We start from the raw sequence: 17408 nt of genomic DNA on the forward strand, positions 1-17408 counted from the left end.
TTGTATTTACATGTGCACTGGAACTATAAGAGGAACTGACACTGAGCATTTAAAGTATTAATATTAGAAGTTGTACATCTGGGCTGTAGTTACTCTGTGTAGCTAATTTCATGTATTTTATCTATGGCTGAAACAATTAATCATATTAACAAATTATTTAAATAATCGTGAACTAATTTAGTAATTGATTAATCGTTAACTGGAGTATAGGGCCACTAAAATGTGCCTTTAGCCGACAGAGCGACCCACTTAGAGCAGGAATTATACCAAGATTGTAAAAAATATGTAAACATTTTGCATTTAAGACAAAAAATAGTTTATGTCTGTCAATATTCTCCATCCAAAACTCCTCCAAAGGAAACGTTTAAACGTTTCTGTTTCACCTGGTTTCATTTCATAAAAGATCTTCTTTAAAGGAATAGTACACCCAAAACATGATTATCCTTCATTTTCTACTCACCCCCCATGCTGAACAACACTCTGGAGTACTTTTTTGATATCTCAAATGCATCTGGAGATCTGGGAGGCTTCTTGCTGTCTGCTGACATTCAAATAATGGAGGTCTATGGCGCCCGAGACAGAAAGGTCCATAAAAGTCCACAAAAACCTGTCAATATTCCTCCATACTGCTCGTCCAATGTAATCCAAGTGTCCTGAGTGGGTAGCGTCCAGAATTTACTCGAAACGAAGTCATTTAGAACGTTTTAGAGCATAAACAGTAGTGTATAGGATTTCCTAATAGCGCCCCCATGCGCGCTCACGATTCTACGGAAGCCGGCAGACCAAACCAGTGCATTCAGCTCGGCAAAGAACTCATGCTCTTCCTCAACACTGAAGTCCTCAGACATTTTTCTTTCGTTGTTTCTTTCTTTGCACAGGTAAACAGCACATTTCTTCTTCTACGGTTGCATTATCGGCAGAGCAGACGCTGAATGCGCACTTTCATCTGGTTTGGTCTGCCGGCTTCCGTAGAATCGTGAGCGCGCATGGGGGCGCTATTAGGAAATCCTATACACTACTGTTTATGCTCTAAAACGTTCTAAATGACTTCGTTTCGAGTAAATTCTGGACGCTACCCACTCAGGACACTTGGATTACATTGGACGAGCAGTATGGAGGAATATTGACAGGTTTTTGTGGACTTTTATGGACCTTTCTGCCTCGGGCGCCATAGACCTCCATTATTTGAATGTCAGCAGACAGCAAGAAGCCTCCCAGATCTCCAGATGCATTTGAGATATCAAAAAAGTACTCCAGAGTGTTGTTCAGCATGGGGGTGAGTAGAAAATGAAGGCTAATCATGTTTTGGGTGTACTATTCCTTTAAGGAGCCTTTGGCTATCTGATTAAAAGATAAAATAAAATAAATCCTAACGTTGTTAACTTACATTCCTCAAGTTCCACAAATCAAAAAACTCTTTCCTGCTTCTTTACAGAACTCCAATCAGAAGCGTTCGCCTGTTTTAGCGTAGATAATATTTTTTTAATTTGGACTAGTTTCGTAGCCCAATATTAATTTATTTTAGCGTCTTTTTTTTCGCCCTCCAAGCACCCGCGCGCGCGCACATACAGACTAGAAAACACGCAATCAGAAAGAGAGAAGGCGGAACTTAAGGCAGAATAATCAGAGAGTTAAACCGCGCAGCACAGTTGATGCGCTGCTATGTGAAAGGGACAGGAAAGAGCAGGCAACTGCAGCTACCAGGTAGAGAAGCTGCAAGAGGAAAAGAAGCGGCTGCTGTATAGTAAATTATAAACATGTTGTTCACATCCGATTATTGGTAGGGACAAATGGGTCTGTCCAAAATTTTGGTAGTGACATCTCCCTATAGTCCCTATGCAAACCTACGCCCATGAAATCTAGGAAGTCTAACGACAGAAACGAGGAGGAGACATGGCACAGAAACACATCTTGGATTTATTTGGGAAAACCACCAATGAAGAACAACTGGAACCACAATCAGTGCAACGGAGAGCAGCCGGAGAGGAGACTGTTCTCCCGCCTCTGATGGCAGTTATACTGGCGAGCTCAGCCTTAGCACCCGCAACCCGACCTAGCGTGATTGGATTAGACAATCCCTTCCAGCCCAAATCCTCCTGTTTCAGATTTCCTGCACAGTGTTGAGGTAATGAAACATTTTCAGGTTCTGTAGCTCAGTTTGCTGGGTTTGCAGTGGCTGCATTACGTGGAAGAGACTGATCAGATTTAGTGTCTGAAAGCAGTCAGAAAAAAAGTCCTACCTAGAGACACTGAAGTGTCTATGACAATAAAGTAGTGAATCTCAATCTATTTATTTATTTTTATTTATTGTATTTTAAATAAGCATATTGGCTGATAGGAATTTTGACCCTGATTAAAATTACTTCCTGAGACCAGGTCTATTTTAGTCGGACTACGCAGCAATTCAGCAGCAATTTCATGGGTCTGACAGGAAGAGAGGCGCCGTTACAAAATAAAACACATCCGCTTTGGAGGAAAATACAAAATAAAAACTGTTCATCCCACAGGGAGTCAGTTTGGAGTAACACATCGAGCATAAAGCAGGCAGAGCAGACTGGACATAAATTACTCTAAAAGGATTCAATGAAACATTTAAAAACAGAAAATTTTACCCATTATTGGAGTTCAGGAGGACAGAAAATTGATAAAATACTGATCCTATTTAAGCCTCACAAGAACAAAACAAGAGGCAGACATTACAGCTTATCTTTCCTTCAAAAAAAAAACCTTCAACAAACTTTAGGTGGACAGAAAACAGATATAGTAAAACAGTGATCTTCTTTGAGCCTCACAAAAAAAAACATAGACGTAATCTTATTACCGCTCTTTATGATGTAGTATCCTGAGTTAGTTATAATATGCAGTACTACCCCCACGCCACAAGAGGGATTGTATTCCCATGTTAGTTATGGGCGAGCTAAGATATGCATAGAGAGGCAGAAAGAAGTTGGTTGTTGGTTCTGTGAGAGTGTGCAATAAAGACACCTAAAAAAAGGACATGCTTCGGCTGGACGTGGATTTTTCATAATTAGTCACGTTATCACATATTGGCGACGAGGATAATCCTGGAAAGCTGACGGAGGATTGAAAAGAGTGGTGGACTGAAGACGAAGCGGTGCAAAAAAAAAAACCCGGGCGGACGCAGGACAAGAGCACACATAAAACGAAGATGAATATGACGGTAGGAAATCTGTCAGCATTTGACTCGAAGGAGCAGACTTGGGAAGAGTACTGCGAGATTCTGGATCAGTTCTTCGTTGCTAATGATATTGATGATGGAGATAAGCAACGAGCTATCCTCATTAGTGTGGTGGGACCAGCCACATACAAGCTCATAAGGAACCTGGTGAGTCCAGATAAGCCCAGCACGAAAACATATAACCAAATAGTGACTATCATGAAAGACCACTTCAATCCCAAACCAAGCGAGATCGTGCAGAGATACAAATTCGACTCTCGTGCCCGTCAGCCTAGTGAAACTGTGAGTGTATACGTAGCTGAGCTGAGACGACTCGCTCAGGATTGTAACTTCGGCACGACACTGGAGCAAATGTTAAGAGACCGCCTCGTTTGTGGCATCAATGATGATAGGATTCAAAGACGTTTGTTATCTGAAACCGATTTAACATTTGAGAAGGCATTTCAAATTGCCGTAGCAGCCGAAGCCGCCAGTAGGAATGTGCAGGACCTTCAAAATAAAGCTCCGTTAGCTTGTAACAGCATGAAGAAGGAGGGAAAGGAGAGGAAGGGAGACTGGAAAAAGAAAGAGTGCTACAGATGCCACGGAAAGCAACACAGTGCAGCCGAGTGCAAGTTTAAAGAAGCAAAGTGTCACGCCTGTGGAAAAGTAGGACACATCGCCAAAGCCTGCCGAAATAAAAATAAAGGGAGCTCGCGGCCAGATGAAAGGAAACCAAACAGAGAGGAGCGGCGCGCGCGTCCACAGAAAGCACACAAGGTGTGTGAGGGGCAGGATGATAGTTCATCAGAGCAAGAAGAAGCCTTCACGTTAGCTTGCATTAAAACAGAAACCTCAATAAGGAGAATTAAGCCCTTTGAAGTAAAGATGGAAGTGAATAGGAAGAAAGTAAACTTTGAGATTGACACTGGATGTAGTGTGAGTGTTATGAATGAGACAACATTTAATGAAATGTGGAAAGAGAACAAGCAGCCACAGCTCAAAGAAACTAAGCTCACACTGAGATCCTATACAGGGGAGAAAATTAAAATTGTGGGAGTAGCAGAGGTGGAAGTAATCTATGGCCAGCAAGTGAAGACGTTACCCCTAGTGGTGGTGAAGGGTACTGGACCTAGTTTGCTGGGAAGAGCATGGCTGGAGACACTGAAGCTTAAGTGGGATGAAATAAAACATGTGAGAACAGAGACACAAGGGCTACAGCAGGTACTTTCAAAACATGAAGATGTTTTTAAAGAAGAGTTAGGCATGTTAAAAGGCATGAAAGCAACCATTCGAGTGTCAGCTGAAGCTTGTCCCAAGTTCTACAGACCCCGCTCAGTTCCGTATGCCATGAGAGCAAAAGTGGAAGAGGAGCTTGAGAGACTGCAGAGAGAGAGCATCATAACACCAGTAAGTATGCTGAGTGGGCTGCACCCATCGTACCTGTCCTGAAGCCGGATGGTTCTGTCCGGATCTGTGGCGATTATAAATTAACAGTCAACAGCGCTTCATCTCTAGAGCAGTACCCCATTCCCAGAGTGGAAGATTTGTTTAATAGTCTAGCAGGAGGGAAACAGTTTTCAAAGCTAGATTTAAGTCATGCTTATCAGCAGATTGTAATGGATGAAGAGTCCAAGAAATACTTAACAATTAACACACATCGTGGCCTGTTTACCTACAATAGGCTTGCCTTCGGAGTGTCATCTGCTCCAGCAATTTTCCAGAGAACCATGGAAAGCTTGCTACAGGGTCTGCCTAGGGTAGCAGTGTATTTAGATGACATACTTTTGACAGGGGAAGATGAAGCTGAGCATCTAAGTACGCTGGACGAGGTACTGAGGAGACTGAAAGAAGCAGGCTTGCGCCTTCACAGACGCAAGTGTGCATTTCTGAGAAATGAGGTGGAGTACTTGGGTCACATTATTAATGCAGAAGGTCTGCACCCAGTGCAAAGCAAGATAAAAGCCATTGAAGAGGCTCCACAGCCGACCACCGTGACCGAGTTGAAGGCTTATCTTGGTCTATTGAACTACTATAACAAGTTTCTCCCTAACCTAGCTACACATTTAGCTCCTCTCCACCAGTTGCTGAAAAAAGGGGCCCAGTGGGCCTGGAATAAGGAGCAGGAAGATGCTTTTCGACTGTCAAAACAGATGCTGAAATCAGCTAAAGTCCTGAGTCACTACTCAGCGGATAGAGAGTTGGTGCTGGCGTGTGACGCCTCACCATACGGAGTGGGTGCCGTATTGTCCCATATCATGGAAGATGGCAGTGAAAAACCCTTAGGTTTCATGTCCCGCACGCTAACACCAGCTGAGAAGAGATACTCACAACTGGATAAAGAGGGCTTAGCTATCATGTTTGGAATAAAGAGATTCCATAAATACATCTATGGTCGAATGTTTACGATCAGCACGGACCACAAACCACTGATCTCACTTTTCCACGAGAAGAAGCCCGTTCCTCAGATGTGTTCACCAAGAGTGCAAAGATGGGCAACCCTACTCCGGGCATACGAGTACAAAATAATTTACAAACCAGGAAAAGAGCATGCAAATGCAGACGCACTGAGCAGGTTGCCGCTGCCACATACTGAAGAAGAAGAAGAGACAGCACAAGTCCTTCTGCTGGATCTGATGGAAGATCCGCCTATCACATCAGTTCAGGTGAAGCAGTGGACAGCCAAAGACGAAACACTGTCGCAAGTGTTACTCTGGTGCATGAAAGGTTGGCCAAAAGAAGTGGACACAGTGTTCAAACCCTACTCTAAAAAGAAACTAGAATTGAGTGTGAAAGATGGGTGTGTCCTCTGGGGGTCAAGAGTGGTCGTTCCGAAGAAAGGAAGGAGCGTCATACTGAAACAGCTGCACGCCACGCACCCAGGGATGTCCAGGATGAAAGGTTTAGCACGCTCATATGTGTGGTGGCCAGGAATGGATTCTGATGTCGAGAAGGAAGTTCAGTCCTGCCACACATGCCAAGAAAATAGGAAGTGTCCTGCAGGGGCGCCACTTCATCCATGGGAGTGGCCAGAAACACCCTGGAGCAGGCTGCATATTGATTATGCAGGTCCTTACCTTGGAAAGATGTTCCTGATAGTAGTGGATGCACATTCCAAATGGATTGATGCCTACCCAACAAACACTGCAACAAGTCAGGTGACTATTGAAAAGCTGAGACAGTGCTTTAGCATACATGGTCTTCCCCAGACAATAGTATCTGACAATGGAACATGCTTTACCAGTCAAGAGTTTGCAACATTCCTGAAGCAGAATGGAATACAGCATAAAACATCCGCACCTTTCCACCCCGCATCGAACGGACTAGCGGAAAGAGCTGTTCAGACATTCAAACAGGGAATTAAGAAAACAAAAGGAGATACACTGGAAACAAAAATAGCCAGGTTTCTGTTCAACTACAGAATTACACCACAAAGTACGACTGGCTTGTCACCCGCTGAAATGCTCATGTCCAGAAGACTGCGTTCTACACTGGATCTTTTGCTGCCAGATGTGAAGTCAAAGATTCGTAAGAAACAACTCAAACAAAAAGAACATCACGACATACACAGTAAGTGGAGAAGTTTTGCACCTGGAGATGATGTATATGTCCGTAACTACAGCTATGGACCAAAGTGGATACCAGCAGTAGTGGATGAGAACACTGGACCCGTATCCTATACAGTGCAGGCTGGAGATGGACGTGTGATGAGACGTCACGTCGACCAGATTCGTAAGCGTCAAGCATCATCAAACGAGATGTCCAGTCATGAGGTGGAAGGAGAGCCTGTCAGCCTGCAGTTGCCAGAGCAGGCAGTGGAGGTCGTGCCTGCAGACCCAGGTGTTCCAACTTCAGTGGGAGGGGAAATGACTGAGCAGCCTGCTGAGTCAACCCAGGTTCATCCTCCAGCTGAACTTTCGCTAGGGACAGAAGCCCAAAAGACACCTGTGCTGCGAAGATCTGCACGCACCAGACAGACTCCTGCTTATCTGAGAGACTTTGTTAATTAGAATTCATATCCTTCAAGAAAGAGTCAGAACATGCTCTGGGACATGCATGGGAAGGTTTGGCAGTTTACCCAACCTTCCTAGTTTAAAAAAAAAAAATAAAAAATTGTCATGAGAGTTATTTGGTTTGATTGTTGGCATTTGACCTTTAATCTTGAAAGGAGTAGAGTAATATGGTTGAGTTATTAAAAAAAAAAAAAAAAGTCCTAGGTTGTGTTAAGATTGAGTATCTATGTAGTTTCACTGTTAAGCAAAAGTAAGGTTAATGTGAGGGTGACATAGTTAATAGATTTAAAGTTCATTTACAAGAGTACTTTAAACTTAAGAGGGGAGGGATGTAGTATCCTGAGTTAGTTATAATATGCAGTACTACCCCCACGCCACAAGAGGGATTGTATTCCCATGTTAGTTATGGGCGAGCTAAGATATGCATAGAGAGGCAGAAAGAAGTTGGTTGTTGGTTCTGTGAGAGTGTGCAATAAAGACACCTAAAAAAAGGACATGCTTCGGCTGGACGTGGATTTTTCATAATTAGTCACGTTATCACAATGAAAAAGAAAGAAAAAAGCTCTCTGAGATTCCCCTCTCTGCCTCAGTCAGCATAAACCGTCCGTCAGCCTTTATTGCTGTGTTTTCCTTTTCTTTACATGTAGCTCTATTATGTTTTTATTATAGGCCTTTAAAAAAATCTCAATCTCTTCTGGTTTAAGAGATTCTGCACAGACTCATAAAGTTGGGCTTTGCTTTGTAGCTGTGCCACGGTTTTTAAAATTCATTTATTTTTGATAACTTTTTTTAATCTGTCTGAGTCAAATGTGGGAAATTGTTTAAAGGAAAAGTTCGGTCAGCGAGGAATAATCAATGGATCATTATTTATACCTAAAACATATACGTTTGATTTGTAAAAAAAATAAAAACAATAATTGTCTTTGCGATCTCTGAGTCTGGCAGCGGCCATCTTTGCCCAAATATAGTAGCCCCTCCCTCCTACCATCTTCCAGCAGTGACGTCACGGTGCGGTAAGCCTAGCGCCATTCTCCCCGCTTTCCAAGCTAAATCAATGGGAACTACTAGACACATCTGCAATCAACTACAATTATTGAAGATTTCCAGAGGACTTCACCATTGAAATTCACCAGAGCTATAGTGAAACTGACAATGCCCACGTGCATGGCAGCTGGATGCTGGAATACATCGGGTAAAAGTGAAAAAAAGAGTTATTCCACCTTTCTGATTCCTGATCCTCCACGGACGGGTTGGTCGTTGGATCGCCAACTTGAAGAGGGAGGATTTGCCATCGAACTTCTGGCCAGAGAAAAAACCCGTAATATGTAGCCAACATTTGGAAGAAGAATGTTTTCAAGATGACTTGGATAATAGCGCGTTGTGACAAACACCAGATACAGCACTGGGACTTGATCAACAGCCGATACCGCACCGTGACAATGTCACTAACCAGTAGGTGGCAGTAGTGTTCTTTGACAAACATGGATGCCTCCAGTAAAGCACATTCACATGGAAATGACTCTGAATTAAAAACACTGATCATTTATTGAACAGGATGGAATCATTTCAGATTTAAAGAACTTTCAGAAGTTTTTATTCTGATTATGAGCGACTTTTCCTTTAAGCTAATGTTAAACTCTTCAAGGCAGTACTACTGTAGGCCTTGTTGCTATATATTTTTATTATATTCAGTGGTAGGAATCTAGAACTAATACTCATGTTCAGTTTACATTTCTGAAGAAGTAGTTTTTCGAAGAAGACAGAATCAGGGAAGTAAACAATGGAGAACAACATAGAAGGAAGCCAGGTTATAGTCAGTGAGCTTTATTGCTTCTCTCTATTAGCTGTATGAATTCCTTTCAACAGAGCTGCTCATTGTTTATCGAATATAAACAGAGTTGTTTCTGGTTGTTAGATCAGAAGCGACTTGCACGGTGTGTTGACATCCGTTTGTTACGTTCAATGGTATCACGTAATTTAGTGGGTGATGTTCCCATAGCATGCCAATCAGATCCGAGGCTGGTTGTTTGACTCATTTCCAATGCCACTAAAAGCAGATTGTTCCTGGGTTTAAATGGGTATTTTAGCCAGAAGGAAAGAGGTATAACAGTCTTACTGTATTTAAGTAAGATAAAGTCCTTAGCCAGGAGTTTCAGGTAGGATTTGATGTTGCCCGTTCTGGCCCCCGTCAGACATCTGATTATGGTCCCATCACTATCCATCCATCGATTTTCTGACACGCTTGTCCCAATTGGGGTCGCAAGGGGTGCTGGTGTCTATCTCTAGCTGTCTGCGGGCGAGAGGCAGGTTCCACCCTGGACAGGTTTCCAGTCCATCACAGGGAAACACAGAGACAAACAGGACAAACAACCAGTCACACTCACCTAAGGAGAATCTAGAGAAGCCAATTAACCTACAGTCATGTTTTTGGACTGTGGGAGGAAGCTGGAGTACCCAGAGAGAACCCACGCATGCTCAGGGAGAACATGCAAACTCCATGCAGAAAGACCCTGGGCCGGAAATCGAACCCAGAACCTTGTTGCTGCTAGGCAGCAGTGCTACTCACTACTCCACTGATAAGCCTGATTATGTTACCTGGTGTCTCTAATGCCACATTTATGGAGCTGCCAATTACCAGAGTGGGCTTCCCAGTGGGGGCGTCACCGAGTGGGGAAAATTGGTTAGAAACGTGGCTGTTCAGGAACTGCTGAAGGACCACTACAGGGGTGTCTCCCTGGCCTCGGTGGCGCCCAGCTGTTAGCTAATATGTGTGGTCTAACGCTTGGATGTTCAACATCACAAATCTGGGAATCTCACCTCCAAAGCTACAAAAATACAACAATATTATGCAAACAATTATCGCTAAAGGAGGCAGAGAAATAGCTGAACATCTGACACAGAGAGAAGGATAGTGGAGAGGGAAGTGATGAGATACATCTCTCCAATGGTTCAGGTATCGGCTCTAATCCCTAGAGCAGCCATAATGTCTACCTTAGTTGGTCCTTAGGGCCCACAGTCCTTCATGTTTTAGATGTGTCTCTACTCAAGCACCTGATTCAGATGATTGCATTTCCTCAGAAACAGTCCTCAAATGCTGCAAAAGCCTGTTAATTCAGTTCAGTTGTATAAAAGCAGGAAAAAACCCTAAAACATGTAGGAAAGAGGGCCCTGAGGACCAGGGTTAAGAAACCCTGGTTTAGGGGACATGGTCCCAGCTGCGTCCATGGTCTGAGTCTGCTGTGTCCTCCCATCTCATCTCTCCTCTTCTTTAGATTCAACCCTCTGAAGGCGCTGCAGCCCAAACGCCGCTTGCAGCAAATACTGGCCTCCTCGCCCGTGCCGGCGGCTTCCAAGCCGGCATCGGGATCGGGGACGAGTGCGGTTGCGGCTTCTGCGCCGGCGGCTGCTCCGGTGCCCGGGCCTCCTGCGTGAGACACTGTTGGATTAGTCTGAGCGAGCATGCTCTGTGGCTGTAGCTGTAGCTCTGACGCTGTAGCCACTAAAACATCAACCAGGAAACAAAAACACTCAGCTAGGATTAATTTGCTCTCAGGCAGCCTTCTTCCTGTAGTTCTGCAGATTTGGTGAATATTCTGATATCTGAAACTCTGCTGGTAGACATGAACATGGAGTTCATTTTGGAGAATCTTAGCTTGTGTTTAGTGGCTATAGTGGAATCAGCTGTGCCATGAAAGCACACGGTGATCCTGAGTGATCACTGCCTCACCGCTCACCGCTTCGTCCCGTTAAACCTCTCAGACCCTGACCTCACCTCAAACATAGAAGATCTTTGTTCTGTTTTTTTTTTTTTATTCTGTCAAGTAACCAAGTAGAAATACTCTGTTCCCTTAATTAAGTAGAAATGTTTAAGTAGAAACTTTTTACTTTCTACTCCTTACATTTAAAAAATAGACTCATTATTTTAGTTTTATTTAAGCTCATTTTCATTATGACCTGTTTATATTTAAAAAAAATATAAACCATCAAAATAATTTGTTTAATCCAGACAATTTCTTTCTGGACTCGGTGCTGCCCCAACTTGTTTCTCACCACATACCAGAATAAATCATTTTCCAAGATGATGCAAAGTTAAATGTGACGCTTTTTCCATCAGTTATAAAACTAAGAAAATGAAGTCAAATTATCCAGAACGTTCCTTTAATAGCGTAGAGCAGGAAAACTTCTGGCCTTAACTTTTTGTCCTGCATTACTTTTACTTTTATACTTTAAGTAGTTTTAAAAATGTTTTTTTTACACTTTTACTGGAGTAAAAAGCCGAAGTTGATCCTCTAACTTCTACAAGTGTTTTGAAAGAGTAGGATTTATCTTTCTACTAGAGTGATATACTTTAGTTTTCTCCTAACATGCGATCTTCCAGAATGACCTCTGACCTTTCGATGATCAGCACCTGATTGATTGATGCTAGCAGCTGATGTTCAGCTCCACCATCTAACAGATGTTTGACCGAGAGGCACCTAAACCCTGCTCCACTGCGCTCCCTGTCCTCCACCCTGTCCTCCACCCCAACATCTGACCTCTTCCTTTGATGTACGGCACAGGACACGATGACTCAACACAACCACAGCCATGGAGGATTTTATTGCTTCAGCTTTCATTTTTAGAAGCTGCTGCAATTAATTTAAGGACTTTAACTTCCTTTTTTAAGTATTTATTTTGGAATAAAGTCCTGGTAATGGATCCTAATAGTTCCACTGAAAAGTCGACTCACTACATCCTCCAGGCTACATGAGGAGAAACTTTATGAGAAAACACAAAGTGAGAATTTATACAATGTATAAAGTGCATGTAAAATAAATCTAGATGAATTAATAACTTTCAAACTAACAAACACCCTTTGGGAAACCCCCCCCCCAGAGGAAAACCAATCAGGGAATTCCATTTTTAATACGTAAAGATAATTAACTAACAGCCTTTAAATGACAGGAAAACGCTTTCGCCACCAGCTGCTTTTCTTTTTATCTCATTTCTTCTGATTTATAGATATTGAACCTGATATTACTGGATGCCTGATTAAGGCAAAATATTCACCAGAAGAAACAAAACTTTCCACTAAATTTGACTTTCCAAGTTTCTCAACAAAGAAACTGGAAGAAAAAATCCTGGAAAAAATCCTGGAAAAAAAAACAGCATCCAGAAGAAACTTCCAACGAATAGTAGAGATGATAAAATGTTATGGGCTGAAATCGTGTCTCATTCAGTATGAATAGAACCAGAGAGAAGCCGTAATATATACAGACGTTACCTCAATCATTTTAGGACATTTTTGTTTAGATAATGTGTGATTTGATCATCAGAGGAAGACGAGGATTGGCTGCCATGTTAGTAGGAAGTCATGTGGTTTTAGCAGGATGAGCTGATAGGCCCCTAATATGGAGTCATCATCACTACAAGACAATAGAACAGAATAGAAAATCCCTTTATTTTCCCTCAGTGGGGAGATTCTGGTGTTTAAAGCAGCAAAAACATTGTAGAATAAATGGTCACATAAATGTGGACCTTGGAAAAATGTTGAAGAATAACATAATAGTGAAGAGTTAAAAAAATATATATTACTACACGTTAAAGTGTTTTAACGACATAAAACTGATCAGCTGGAGAATAAATAACCAACATCCAGCTATGGACATTTTTTCCAGTAATATGAAAATAGCAGCAACATCAGAGATGTGCAGAATGACAGCAGCAGGTTATTTAACTGACTAAGGTAGAAACTGAGCAGAATCAGCATGAATGGAAGAACTGGTTGAGGTTGTTGGGAACAGTGGTGGTTCTAGAGTCTTCCAGCTGCTGGGAGGAAGGATCTGTGATAACGCTCCCTGGTGCATTTAAGGTGCAGCAGTCTGTCACTGAAGGAGCTGTCCAGTTCAGCAACAAGCAAGAACAATGATTATGATTATGATTTCTAAGGGGAATTTAAGATCATAGAACTAGTTATGGTAGAACTCTAGATTAACAGAGGATTAAATGTCCGTTCCTCTAAATTACCCGGACAAAACAAAGCATGGGTTTACCTTGTAGTGACAGTGTCCTGTGTGAATAAACCTGTCATGGCCGCTTTATCCGTGGCCTCCTCCTGTGGAGGCCAGTGACTGGGCAACAGAAACTAAGGTTAGCCTCTCTAGGTGGATCCAAACCATGACTCTAGGTTCTACTAGCAGCAAGTTGCCCATCACAGAGCATCATCTTCCTCGGCCGTTCAGCATGTTCCTAAATGAAGACCGGAACCAGGAGCAAATGGCTGGCAGAACTTTTCCAGACAAAACCAGATTTATCTATAAAATGGTCTGTAGACGAATTAAATGCATAGAGGGAGAAAAGGGCAAGAAGAGGAGCCTGCTGTTGCTACCTGCTTCCAGTCTTTAGACCCTTGGTTTGTATTTGCTGATCAGGCTGAAGACGTCTGCCTGCTTCCTGTTTGCTGCCATCTTTAGACTTTACCACGATATGCAAACATTTGCATATTTTTATCATTCCTCACTAACTTTCTTTTCTTTATCAGACTTCAGGCAATTGAAAGATGTTACAACCTGTTAAAGCTCCATAAAACTCTGAGAATTTAGCTTTTTATGATATAATCTGTGGAATGAATATTGGCTAAAAAAAGGGTTATTAATCCAAATCTAGATTTAAAATCTTAACATTTTATTTTCAAAGACTTACTTTAGCATTCCAGTGAAGTAGGTATTAGGTGTATTGTCATCATTGATGAACCTAATCCTCATTAAAACTCAGCTGATTATGGAGAAACATTGAAAAATAAAATGCTTCAGAATCAACATGTTTGTTAATGACTAAATATTTTTTATTTAGAGTTAATTCTCCTGGTTCTCTCTGAAAAGTCTATTGCTATGTTCAGATCGCGCGCAGCAGAAGCAGCAAAAACGCAGCTACAGATTCATTTTTTAAGGTTGTACAAATCCAGGAAGCTTTTTCAATTCAAAATGTCAGGAATGGTGTTGAGTTCAAGGTTCGAGGTCAACGCTATTTCTGACATTTTGAATTGAAAAAGCTTCCTGGATGGGAAGCGAAGCGTCTTCAAACTGGGAAACAAAGTCCAGTGGATTGATTTTATTTATTTTTTGGAATAACTATGACCTGGATGACTGAGAACCCTCATCAGCATATTGTACAAGTTTAGTTCTGCTCCAGCTGCGCGGTGGTAAAGTGGGTCTGATGCGTGGTGGGCGGAGCTACCCTATCCTTCTCTGCCTGGAACAATGGCAGCTACATTAGCTGTGATCAGCGGGTAGAAAGTAGTTAGAATCTATGTTGAAGTGAGAAAGTCCTCCTGAAAACATGGTCTGTGCAGTCAGTTCATCCAGATTACCATCCTGCCTTCAAAGATTATTTCTCTGTGGAAGCCGCTCAGACCCCCACATACCGGCGCTGCGCTGTCACTGGGAATCCCCAGCAGCAGCTGCCTCAGGCCCGCTCGCCTCTCCAGGGTTTTCCCCTCCTGTTGGTGGCGGCTGGAAGTAGATGTTAGCGTTTTTCAGGTCTGTGCTACAAACTGCAGGCAGCAGGATAATAAAAGCCAACATATTCTGCCGGCAGGTTTCTACATTTAATTTAGGCGTTAATAAACTGTTTCAGAGGAGTGATCATAGCGCTCTGCATCAGCAGTGCTGCGTCTGACTCCCTGCCAGCTCCCAGATCAGCTTCTCTCATTGGTTGATGCGGCGTCCAGCAGCTAAAGTTACATTTTTCCAACTCCAGCAGCTGCTGCTTTTCGCATCAGAAGCTCATGAGGCGCTGTTCCTGCTCAAAATGTGCTGCAGGACCTTTTTCTGCACCTTGACTTTGCATGTAAACTGTCTGCTTCTGCTGCCTCTGTTGCTTGCGGTCTGAACGTAGCATTAGCTTGTGTTTCTAGCGTTGCTGCTATGGTCTGTTGTCTGCCAGTAAAGACCCTTCAGCTGTAGATTGCTCTATATAGATGCTCCACATGGGAAGCTACAGTAGAGTGAGTGGCCCATCTATTAAAGGCATGCTCTCCTGGGTCAGTTTGGAGCTTGTTGATGTTCGTGCCTGAAGGCAGTGTGTCAGGGAAACATGCAGTAGTGGTCTGTTGAGTCATCTTCTGCAATTTAATCCCTTCCTTTCTCCGCCTGCTCAGGTTTGACTACTGCAGGTTCATAGAACTAGATTATGTCCCCATGGAGTCGGGCTATATGGTCTCTATGCGCCCAACAAAAGGCTACGCATCGACCAAGTCGCCCACTAAAGGATACGCCTCTACCAAGTCTCCGGATCGCCGCTCCACCAACTCCCCCTCCACCCCACGGTCCCGGTCTGTGCTGAGTCCAGATTGGTGTTTTTAGCACGGGAATGTTGTTACTGTCTGATGACGTCTCAGAGTCAGAGAGACAGAAATGTTCTGACTGCTTGAACTCTTCCTGCCTTACTTTTCTTGCATGCTTCTTGTTCTTCCTCTCAATGTTTTGTCTGATTCTTTTTTATCTTTGATCCGTTCCCTTCTTGAAAATAACTGTAATATTATTATCAGTGCCTGAAGAAGTGTGTCCATGTTTGTCATATTTCCTGTTAGTTTCCTCTTAAATGTGAGTTGTGATGTTTTCTGTGCTGCAGTGGCATGCTGGTGACCATAAATCAAGGATCTGCGTTTCTGTGGATGTTGTGGCTTTGCTTACCTGGCCATTTAGTTCTGTGCTGGTATGTAAAGATGAACAACTGGTTTCTCCTTTCCAGGCGAGCTCCAGCTGCACCCAGTAACAGAGATCCACATGGAAACGTCTCCATCAGCAGCGGCAGCAACTCCGGCTCATGTAAAGGCAGTGACTGCAGCCCCACCAAAGGGTAAGCAGCTACTGAGAGTGATGCTCAACTGTAGCGCCGGTCACCATAGCAACGATTCACAAGGTCATCTCAAGGAACTTTACAGAGACGAATCAACCAGATCATACAAAGACATACATGTCATCTCAGGTCACTTTCCAGTTCACCAGATCATCCAGTCAGATTGATTCAAAGTTTTCTATCTAAGGAAAACCAGCTGATTGCATCGACTCATTGACTCTTCAGCAATCCCTCACACTAAGCATGCTTGTAGCGACAGTGGAGAGGAAAAACTCCCTTTGAACAGGAAGAAACCTCCAGCAGAACCAGGCTCAGTGTGAGCGGCCATCTGCTGAGGCCCACTGGGGTTCAAGGAGACAGAAGCAGACATAGAAAAAGAAGCATAGATACAAAAGGCAACTGTCAACCAGCTCCACAGGCGGCCCCGTCCAGGAAACACACAGCCAGGCAGACGAGCTCCGAGCCAGCTCCCATGTCAGAGGATGAAGAGAGCACATCCAGTTAGTCACAGTCAGAGAAACAGGACTACACTGGAAAACAGGCCAAGCTCCAACATCTAGAAACAAAGGTGTTGATGGCAGCAGCACAGCTGATATTTCTCTCCAGGATGGAGTCACAGCCAAACAGGAACAGACCAGATGAAGCTACTATGAGAAAAAGCAGAGAGAGCAGAACGTTAGAGATTGAACTAACAGATTCTGCAGAGTGGGAGAATAGAGATAGAATGAAGCAGAATGATGAAAAAGGGGTCCCTATGTCCTCCAGCAGTCTAAGCCTATAGCAGCAGAACTATAGAGATAGATCAGGATAACCTGAGCCACTCTAACTAGAAGCTTTATCAGAAAGGAAAGTTTTAAGCCTAGCCTTAAAAGTAGACTAGCCAAATAATCTTGACCGTTTGACATTTTCTCAAACGGTATTTAAAGGAAAGCGAGTTGATTTAAGGTTCCCTCTCAGACCAGACAATGCACTCATCTGTATTTCTACTCCATTAGAAAACCAAGAGAGTTCTCGGTTTATATTAACTGTTTATAACCTTCAAACCCAACCTTGATGCTTTCTGAGGCGTCAAACACAGCAGTCTGTTTGGGTTAATATGTTCACTTCTAAAAACGCTCCTTAATTGTCACTTTTCTTTATATTTTTGTCACAGACGTCAGAAATACACTTCATGTACGGACAACCATGGCATTCGCCCTCCTCCCCCAGAGCAGTATCTCACACCTCTCCAGCAGAAGGAGGTCTGTATCCGACACCTGCGAGCCAAGCTCAAAGAAACCATTACCACGCTGCAGGACAGGTGAGCTACTGAGACACAACTAGACAAACCGAACAGCAGTTCATCTTCAGGTCCCTCCATGTTCTGAGTTTTGACCCTT

At 43.1% G+C, this 17408-nt stretch overlaps 1 protein-coding gene across 5 annotated transcripts in view; it reads left to right on the forward strand.

The window, feature by feature from the left end:
* Positions 1-17408, forward strand: part of snphb (syntaphilin b) — a 46106-nt gene that overhangs the window by 24920 nt on the left and 3778 nt on the right. For 2 of the 5 annotated variants that reach the window (XM_038273518.1, XM_038273519.1), the window contains exons 3-6: positions 10464-10619; positions 15329-15502; positions 15922-16029; positions 17183-17329. In XM_038273518.1, coding sequence (XP_038129446.1) covers positions 10464-10619; positions 15329-15502; positions 15922-16029; positions 17183-17329 — 585 coding nt within the window. The remainder of the gene's footprint in view (positions 1-10463; positions 10620-15328; positions 15503-15921; positions 16030-17182; positions 17330-17408) is intronic. The other 3 variants (XM_038273520.1, XM_038273521.1, XM_038273522.1) reach the window with 2 other exon arrangements.

Source organism: Cyprinodon tularosa, unplaced genomic scaffold (genome assembly GCF_016077235.1).
Source record: "Cyprinodon tularosa strain WSP-4 unplaced genomic scaffold, ASM1607723v1 ctg875, whole genome shotgun sequence".
Lineage (NCBI taxonomy): Eukaryota > Metazoa > Chordata > Actinopteri > Cyprinodontiformes > Cyprinodontidae > Cyprinodon > Cyprinodon tularosa.